At 50.7% G+C, this 9,611-nt stretch overlaps 1 protein-coding gene across 1 annotated transcript in view; it reads right to left on the bottom strand.

The window, feature by feature from the left end:
- Positions 1-80: 80 nt before the first annotated feature.
- ints3 (integrator complex subunit 3) overlaps positions 81-9,611 on the bottom strand; it is an 18,465-nt gene continuing 8,934 nt past the window's right edge. The window contains exons 12-29 of the mRNA XM_046059622.1: positions 8,790-8,869; positions 7,362-7,453; positions 7,175-7,281; positions 6,423-6,545; positions 5,872-6,001; positions 5,697-5,751; positions 5,483-5,586; positions 5,227-5,391; positions 3,239-3,392; positions 2,364-2,432; positions 2,196-2,271; positions 1,749-1,862; positions 1,624-1,672; positions 1,376-1,543; positions 1,017-1,117; positions 868-940; positions 633-789; positions 81-454 (exon numbers count right to left, since the gene is read on the bottom strand). Of these exons, the coding sequence (XP_045915578.1) occupies positions 1,432-1,543; positions 1,624-1,672; positions 1,749-1,862; positions 2,196-2,271; positions 2,364-2,432; positions 3,239-3,392; positions 5,227-5,391; positions 5,483-5,586; positions 5,697-5,751; positions 5,872-6,001; positions 6,423-6,545; positions 7,175-7,281; positions 7,362-7,453; positions 8,790-8,869 (1,430 nt within the window). The 3' untranslated portion in view covers positions 81-454; positions 633-789; positions 868-940; positions 1,017-1,117; positions 1,376-1,431. The remainder of the gene's footprint in view (positions 455-632; positions 790-867; positions 941-1,016; positions 1,118-1,375; positions 1,544-1,623; positions 1,673-1,748; positions 1,863-2,195; positions 2,272-2,363; positions 2,433-3,238; positions 3,393-5,226; positions 5,392-5,482; positions 5,587-5,696; positions 5,752-5,871; positions 6,002-6,422; positions 6,546-7,174; positions 7,282-7,361; positions 7,454-8,789; positions 8,870-9,611) is intronic.

Genomic DNA, 9,611 nt, shown 5'->3' with positions numbered 1-9,611 from the left:
GCCCCAAAGCCCCCCCCCCCCCCCAAAAAAAAAAAACAAACAGGGAGAAACGAACTGAAAAAACGAGTTCCCACACACACTCATCATCATCATCACGTCCCTGTATTAAAATCAGTCTGGGTCCCAGAGTTCATGGTTCTGTCCTCCCAGTGCATCATGGGAGAGCAGCCACATGGGAGCCACGCGGTGACCGCCTCGTCTCCATGGAGACAGCTTTCGTCTCATCACGTGAAAGTCAGTTCACCACGTGGATTAAAAGTCCGCAGCGTATCAGAGCCCCGCCCCTCCCGCGGCGGTCAGTGCGTGTCATCGGGAGGGGGAGGGGCCTCTTCCAGTGGTCAGAGCGGCTGACGGTCTCCGTGGCAGCTGGCGTGATTGGTCAGGAGGCCCCTCAGTCGCTGTCAGAGCCTTTCCTCTTTCTCTTCGGAGCTTTGGGCTTCGAGTCCTCCTCCTCCTGAAACAGACGCCAAATCGGCCCATTACACTTCAGTCGGGCGCCAAGTCACAAGACACAAAGCTGCTTCCTGGTTTCATGAACCAGACGCATTACAGATCAGGTTTTCCGTTGCGGTCCAATCAAAGAAGGAGACGCAGATTCGGGTTGTCCTCACAGAGGAGGCGGGGGTACGTACCGAGGCGCTGCTGGAGGCGCTCTCCTCCTCGTTGTTGGTGGGCGGCGCCGCTCCTTTCCGGGAGCGAGGCGAGGAGGCCGGAGCCTTCCGGCGGGACTTAGGGGGCTTCGTCTGGGAGTCCTCGTACTCCTCCGCCAGGGCGAAGAGGTCGCTGAACCTGCAGGAGGAGAAAGTGATGTCATCAGCCGCCCCTGTGATGTCACCAGTCAGTGTGCGTGCGTGCGTGCGTACGTACCTCATCTTGTGGACCTCGTCACAGCTGGCCTGAACGTGCTGCAGGGCCTGAAGGATCGGGGTCTGAGTGAAGACTGGCAGAGACAGACACAATGAGTGAGCGGTCAGTAATCAAACCTCAGCAGCAGTAATGAGCCTCAGAGTACTGACAGCTGTTCTTGGTGTTGCTCAGGCTCAGGCGCAGGTTGTCCAGGTGCTCCAGGATCTGCTCCAGGGTCAGCTGGGCCAGCTTACTGCTGGAGCTGCGCAGACTGGGGACAGAGACACAACCGCTGTTTACAGGTACCCAGCAGAGACCGTCCTCACCCGTCTATCTCAGTCTATCCTCACCCGTCTGTCTCAGTCTGTCCTTACCTCAGTCTATCCTCACCTGTCTGTGTCCTCATCTCTGTACGTCCTCACTTGTCTGTCTGTCTTCACCCGTATGTCTCTCATCCATCTCTGTCCTCACCCAACTGTCCCCGTCTGTCCCTGTCTGTCCTCACCCACCTGTCCCATTCTGTCCTTACCTCTGTCTCTTGCGGGGCTGGTTGTTGTTCTTGATCAGCTGGGCTTTGATGTGTTCTCACAGCGTGTCGTCGTATTTGGACGCCCAATGTCTCAGGATGCTGGTGGTGAACTGGTCCTCGGGGTGACAGGGACGACTCAGGACCATCTTCACCATCTCCTCACTGGGCCTTGGGACACACAGACAGACAGACGTTAACGGGGACCCAGGAGTCTCCAAGAAAAGAGTCCAGATGTGTTCCTGTCGTACTTCTCTCTGCGGAGCTGCAGCAGCAGACAGGACAAGGCCTCCGGGTGTTCTGGGGACACAAAGACAAAGGGGTCAGAGGACTGATCAGACTGGAGGACAGGGGCCGTGTCTTGGACACCACTCACCTTTATATTTAAGGTGCTGCAGGATAGGGATGATGGTCTCCAGGGGGATGCTGTGAGCCAGGAACAGCTGCCAGGTGCTGTACTGCTCGAAGGTCTCCCAGTCCAGAGACTGAACTGTGGACACACACAAAGAAGAGGACGGGTGTGAGGATGAAGAGGACGGGTGGACACATGAAGAAGATGATGTGAGGACGGGTGGACACATGAAGAAGACGGGTGGACACATGAAGAAGACGAGGACATGTGGACACATGAAGAGGATGGGTGTGAGGACGGGTGGACACATGAAGAAGACGGGTGGACACATGAAGAAGACGAGGACATGTGGACACATGAAGAAGACGGGTGGACACATGAAGAAGACGAGGACATGTGGACACATGAAGAGGACGGGTGGACACATGAAGAAGATGATGTGAGGACGTGTGTCCTCTGAGAGTGTCTCACTGAGGATGTTGAGCACAGAGTCCTTCCTGAACATCACCAGGCTCCCCATCATCACGTGACACATCAGCTCCTGCAGCTGCAACACAGAGAGACACCTGCTTACTGAACAGAACCTGGACCAGAACCAGACTAAAGGTTCTGCAGAGGTCAGTCCTGATCAGCTGTTACCTGTGTGGAGTCGATGACGGCTACGATCATGTTGAGCAGCTCGCCGCTCCGCAGCGTCTCATCTGGGAACTGAACCGAGACAGAAACATTCAGGTCTGGATCTGGATCTGTGTGTGTCTGTCTGTCTCTCTGTGTCTCTGTCTGTCTGTGTGTCTGTCTGTCTCTGTGTCTCTGTCTGTCTCTCTGTGTCTCTGTCTGTCTGTCTGTGTCTGTCTGTGTCTCTGTCTGTGTGTCTGTTTGTGTGTCTCTGTGTGTCTGTCTGTTTGTGTGTCTCTGTGTGTCTGTCTGTTTGTGTGTCTCTGTGTGTCTGTCTGTTTGTGTGTCTCTGTGTGTCTGTCTGTTTGTGTGTCTCTGTGTGTCTGTCTGTCTGTGTGTCTCTGTGTGTCTGTCTGTCTGTGTGTCTCTGTGTGTCTGTCTGTCTGTGTCTCTGTGTGTCTGTCTGTCTGTGTCTGTCTGTCTGTGTCTGTCTGTGTCTGTCTGTCTGTCTGTGTCTCTGTGTGTGTCTGTCTGTCTGTGTCTCTGTGTGTGTCTGTCTGTCTGTGTCTCTGTGTGTGTCTGTCTGTCTGTGTCTCTGTGTGTGTGTCTGTCTGTCTGTCTGTCTGTGTCTCTGTGTGTGTCTGTCTGTGTCTCTGTCTGTCTGTGTCTCTGTCTGTGTCTGTCTGTGTCTGTCTGTGTCTCTGTCTGTCTGTCTGTTTGTGTGTCTCTGTCTGTCTGTCTGTTTGTGTGTCTCTGTGTGTCTGTCTGTTTGTGTGTCTCTGTGTGTCTGTCTGTCTGTGTCTGTCTGTGTCTCTGTGTGTCTGTCTGTCTGTGTGTGTGTGTGTGTGTGTGTGTCTGTCTGTCTGTGTCTCTGTCTGTCTGTGTCTCTGTGTACGTACCTCGGTGTAGATGGAGGGCGTGAGGTAGCAGAGCAGCCGGACGTCGTCCTCCTGACACGCCTTCATGTCCATCATCAGACAGGTGTGCAGGTCACCGAGAGCGGTCGCCTGAGCGAACGACTCGTACAGCATCATCTTACCGTTCGCCGCTTTGCTGCACAGACACACACACACACACACACACACACACGTTCAGCTGAAGACTGGACGACGTGAGCTCCACATGCAGCATCATTTATCCTACTGCTGAACTGAGCTCGAGGACACACGTGTGACGACGTCCGGTTTTCAGTCGGCTCAGACTGACCGTCTGCTCTGGTGCTTCAAGCTTTCATTTAGCATCCGGGCTCCCCGACATGTTTCCCAGCAGCTTCGACAGTTTACTGTCACACACACTGGGGGTTTTATAGGATTGTATTTTTCTTCTTTTGGAAAGTATTTTGTGTCAGTACGTGATTTTCTTATGAATTATATTTTACAGGGTACGCCAGGATCCTCAAAGTTAAATTGAAGACCTTTTTAATTCCACTTAACACCAACTTCACTGTCGTATAATGAAAAATCTGAATGAATTTTAAGCCTGAGAAAGTTACATGAATTTAATATTTTATTATAATACATTCAGATTTAACAGTGTAGCGTTTTGGGGTGTGTTTGTAGTTGATATGAATCAAGGACGTCACTTTGTGTTGAAAAGTGGTGGGACAGATAGGCGGTGTGACGACACACTTAGCTCACATGCACGATGCACAATATTGGGTTCATGAGAACAAGACAAGGAGATATTTTAACACTATTTGATGAAATATTTAATGCTGAAATATATTTAAATGGGTGTCTGGGGTCCCCCAGAAAGTTTTGAGCACTAATCACTTCATTTCCTGCATTCTGGAGACATTTTCTGCTCCAATTTATGGTGGAATTGTCTTTATTTATATAAAGTGATTCAGGTGACAATTCAAACAGAATATCAAGCAGCAACTCAGCAGCTTGTTTTTTTAGCTTTAGAAACATTTTTTGAACAACGCACATTTGTTTCTTCTATCTTTAAATTGCATGTTTTCTTATTGTGCAAATAAACCTCTCTCAAAGGATTTTCATTTATAAAATACAAACAAATTGTGCAGAATGAGTTAGTTAGTTACAGCTTGGCTAGATAAGGGAATGTGATATAACGTGATTATTCATCCTGTTTGGTTTTTGCATCTAAAGGCTGCTTGATAGTTTTAGCGGCGGGGATAAAGAGTCTGGCTCCGGTTTCTTTTCCCTCGATCATCCGGTTGATGTTAGTTTTGCGGCGCAACGCCGACACACGGACACCGTCCTCACGCACACACCTGTCTCTCCGTTGCTGTTGTAACATTCACTGACCCGGAACCTGCAGCGGGACTTCCAGCTCCGCTGTTTCATTAGCGCTCGCCACAGCGTGAGCGCCACTTGTCCGTGTCTCTGGCTTTCTGAATTTCAGACACTTCCCATTCTCAGGCGACGAGCTGGCGTTAGCGTGTTAGCAGCCCGTCAGAGACGTTTTCTTTTCTTTCCTAACGGACTGATTCGCACCAGAGCTGGATGGCAGAGCTCGTGCAGCGCGAACACTGAAGCTGAACGCTGACGTGAACGTTACCTTTACTGCTGAGGTGAGGACCAAACGGGGTCAATTATGAAGTCTCATTCATTTATCAAGTTACGGTATTTAATCCTACGAAACGACAAGAAGAAATTTAAGACCATGGTAAACGAAGTTAAAGACTTTTAAGGCCTTATTTTAGGAATATGAAGCTGCGGGTTTCCCGTTTAATCACAGCTGCCTCAGCACCAATAAATAAATCCCCGCATGCTGTTGAACATTTCTAACACCTCTGCGGTGCAGACCGCTTTTTCAGGTTCTCCAGGACGAGTGGGAACCCTGACAATGTGTTTATGGTCAGATTGTTTACTAGAGCACAACGTTCTTCATCCTGCCCTCAGATCTATGCCCTCGGACCCACCTGGCTCTGAGGTAGTACAGCAGATGGTACCCGATCTTGGGCTGTTTCTGGTAGAACTCAGCCAGCATGTCGAGCAGCACCGAGAAGCCGCTGTTGTCCTCCTGCATGGTTACCAGGTTCCTGAAGACCAGGCAGACCGGTTTAGACACCGACTCCTCCAGGGACCTGAGAGACAGTCAGACCGTTAGGGCGCCATCTGGTTCCCGTTGCCGTGGTTACAGACAACAGTGTATCACATGACAGCGGTCAGACTCACTCCTCAGTGATCTCCTCCGGCAGGACGTCCCCTCTGAAATGATCTTTGAACAGTTCAGCCAGACAGGAAGCCAAGGCCGACATCTGCTCCGAGTCAAAGTCCTCCTGCAACACAGAGAACACCAGAGTACTGCAGAGTACTGCGCAGTACACCGCAGAGTACAGCAGAGTACAGCAGAGTACTGCAGAGTACAGGCATACTACATAAAACTCACCTCCAGGATCAGATCCACGATCTCCTGCATCACCTCACACTGAGTCTCTGTGTCACTGCGGAGATAAGATGATTACTGAACTGTACTCTAGCAGATAAATGACCACATGAACTCAGCGTTGACCTTTGACCTCCAGGCTGACCTGAGGACCTGAAGGAGGACCGCAGGGTCTCACCTGGTTTTCTGCAGCTGCTGCACCTTCTCCTTCATTGTATCGTCTAATTGGTCGAGCCAGGGTGTGATGTCAGCGGGCTCCTCTATCACGGCTTCTTTGATTGGATGGAACCTGAACTCCCTCTTCTTTCCTGCACAGTGATTGGTCGACAGACGGTCACACAGCGGTTCGTTTGCTACCATTACAGTCACATCCTGGTCTAAACAGATTTAAACTGGTTCCGCCTAAACTGGTTCCGCCTGAGGTCAAACTGGTTCCACCTAAACTGGTTCCGCCTGAGGTCAAACTGGTTCCGCCTGAGGTCAAACTGGTTCCACCTAAACTGGTTCCGCCTGAGGTCAAACTGGTTCCACCTAAACTGGTTCCGCCTGAGGTGAAACTGGTTCCGCCTGAGGTGAAACTGGTTCCGCCTGAGGTGAAACTGGTTCCGCCTGAGGTGAAACTGGTTGCGTGATTTCGCCTGGTTAACCTGGTGACTAGTTAAACAGTTTAATCCTAATTTAATTGATTACGAGAATAAAGCAGTTTAAATCGGTTCATCTCGCCATCACCTTTGTTGTTGACCTCCTCCTCGTCATCGCTGAAGGCGGCCTCTGTGTTGTCATAGCAACCTTCCTCTTTGTCCAACATGTTGTTGTCCATCTCCATGGCAGCAGCTTCCTCCATTTTCACTGCTGGACACACACACACACACACACAGGTCATGTGACCATATTTGCTATAAATCAGGTGATATTGATCTTCGACTACTAAAATAATCCGTAGCTGCAGCCCTACACTGTAGATTATTTTCTGTCTCACTACATAGTCCCCAACAGGTGCTCGACTTCCTCCTGGTGCTACAGCGAGCAGCTGTTTGAGGAAATTACTGAGCATCTTTTAAAAAATCCTAAAGTTTTTAAAGATGTATGTCCATCTTGTTCCGCTCTCAGCTTCCTGGTCTGACAGGTGATCCTCTGCAGCTCAGACAGGAAGTACTGAGACATGTTGAGGTTTGGATCTTTAAGAGACAGATTTATACTTTTAATATAAATGCAAATGCTCCGTATTTGTATAGCGCCTTTCTAGTCTTTTCGACCACTCAAAGCGCTTTTACACTACATCTAACATTCACCAGTCAAACACATTCATACACTGAGCCTAAGTGCTCAAACAGAAACTAACATTCACACACTGGCGGAACAGCCGCCAGGAGCAATTCGGGGTTCAGTATCCTGCCCAAGGACACTTCAACATGCAGCCTGGAGGAGCCGGGGACTGAACTTCATTTAGGCTTTGTGTCTTTACTCCGTGAAACACTCACCTTCGGTCGGGGGGGAGGGTGAGCTGCAGAATTCGGGAAATCTCTCTCTGAGCATCGATCGAAGCTCTCTGTCCAACTTTGGATTATCAAACAGCGGAGCGAGGTGACTGAGAGAGACAGAGAGACAAACAATCAATACATGACAGACTGACAGAGCGAACACTGAGTGTGTGAGAGAGTTTCTTACGCCAGCACTCGCTTCTCCATGATGAAGGTCAGCGAGTTGAAGACGCCCTGACGGACCTGAGACTCCAGCGGAGGGAAGAAGTGAGGGATGATCTGAGGAGGGAAGCACACAAGGAAGGACACCAGGAGGGACAGAAGGAAGGACACGAGGAGGGACAGAAGGAGGGACACCAGGAAGGACACGAGGAGGGACAGAAGGAAGGACACGAGGAGGGACAGAAGGAAGGACACGAGGAGGGACAGAAGGAAGGACAGAAGGAAGGACACCAGGAGGGACAGAAGGAAGGACACCAGGAGGGACAGAAGGAAGGACACCAGGAGGGACAGAAGGAGGGACAGAAGGAAGGACACGAGGAGGGACAGAAGGAAGGACACGAGGAGGGACAGAAGGAAGGACACGAGGAGGGACAGAAGGAAGGACAGAAGGAAGGACACCAGGAGGGACAGAAGGAAGGACACCAGGAGGGACAGAAGGAAGGACACCAGGAGGGACAGAAGGAGGGACAGAAGGAAGGACACGAGGAGGGACAGAAGGAAGGACACGAGGAGGGACAGAAGGAAGGACACGAGGAGGGACAGAAGGAAGGACAGAAGGAAGGACACCAGGAGGGACAGAAGGAAGGACACCAGGAGGGACAGAAGGAAGGACACCAGGAGGGACAGAAGGAGGGACAGAAGGAAGGACACGAGGAGGGACAGAAGGAAGGACACGAGGAGGGACAGAAGGAAGGACACGAGGAGGGACAGAAGGAAGGACAGAAGGAAGGACACCAGGAGGGACAGAAGGAAGGACACCAGGAGGGACAGAAGGAAGGACACCAGGAGGGACAGAAGGAGGGACAGAAGGAAGGACACGAGGAGGGACAGAAGGAAGGACACGAGGAGGGACAGAAGGAAGGACACGAGGAGGGACAGAAGGAAGGACAGAAGGAAGGACACCAGGAAGGACAGAAGGAGGGATACGAGGAGAGACAAGAGGAAGGGCATGTGGAAGGACACACAAGGAGGTTAGGAAGTAAAGAAATAAAAAGAGGGATTATTGATTAATTCTGTCTCATGATGAAGTTCAGTTAACAGAGAAGCTGTAGAGAACTCATCCAATGAACAGCAGCCTCTTTGCTTGTGGCCACACCTCCACCTGCTTTCACCTGTGATCCTGAATGTGACTGAAGACTCAAACCCTGCAGTACTGAAACAGACATCAGGAGCGAGCAGGTGACCTCACACGTGACCTCACAGGTGACCTCACCGGACAGGTGTCCTTTCCTGCTGCCGACACGTGTTCGGTCTGATATATGGGCTATTGTGGATTTGGGTCTGAGGTCACTGGTGGTCCAGAGCGGGACCTGGATCTGACTCGTTTGATTAGTCTCAGCAAACAGATCCAGATGGCAGGTGTGACAGGTGTGTGTTTCAGTGTGTGTGTTACCCGGCACATGAAGTCCAGCAGCGTGGCGGTGATGGCGGGATGAGGTTTCATGGAATGATGCATCACCAGGATGGCCGGTTCTGACACACAGGAGGAGAAAACACCAGGTGAGAAAATCTGCACAAAAGGTTTCGAGTTGAGCTCCGATTGGACGGACAGCCGAGAGTCCAACATGGAGGAAGCTATCGTAGCTTATTAGCTGTCAGCATGCAGACCTGGTTTACACACACTTAGCACTAGCAAACCGGTTAGCATGTTAGCTCGCCAGTTAAATAAGTTCACCAACTAGAACGCAGCGATTACAGGCTTCGCTGGTCCGATCGTAGTCTGAGGAATAATCACGTTTCACGACTATAATCCATTAATTTAACAACACCAGTAATGACTCAGGTTGATTTTTAATGACATTAACAATTAGATTTCTATAAAATGTAAGTATTCTTAACATGAGAGGAATATTAACGTCATTGATCCCCGAGGGGAAACTGTTACTGTCATCAACTCTCATCCATACGTGTAGGTTTCAGTGTGAATGATGAGAACGTCTCTCCTGAGTGTGATTAATATCTGGAACGCCGGGAGTTGGAAGCCTACAGTCCTGGAAGTCTGTCAGCTCCTGATCTGTTTTACACCTGCAACATTTTCTCAGCGTAGACAGGATGGAGCGCTAAATGTTCTGCAGAGGACGACGTTCTTCCAGAAATACCCTTTCAGAAAAGAAGCCATTATTCGCGGCGTGGAAGCCGGGTCCAGCGAGCGCGCGAGCTCGGCGCGCGGCGCGTGTTGCTCGACGCAGCGACAAACCGCCGTGGCGCCGGCCGC

The sequence above is a fragment of the Micropterus dolomieu genome, linkage group LG09 (assembly GCF_021292245.1).
Source record: "Micropterus dolomieu isolate WLL.071019.BEF.003 ecotype Adirondacks linkage group LG09, ASM2129224v1, whole genome shotgun sequence".
In the NCBI taxonomy this organism is placed as follows: Eukaryota; Metazoa; Chordata; class Actinopteri; order Centrarchiformes; family Centrarchidae; genus Micropterus; species Micropterus dolomieu.
This window is presented reverse-complemented; position numbering and strand designations above follow the sequence as displayed.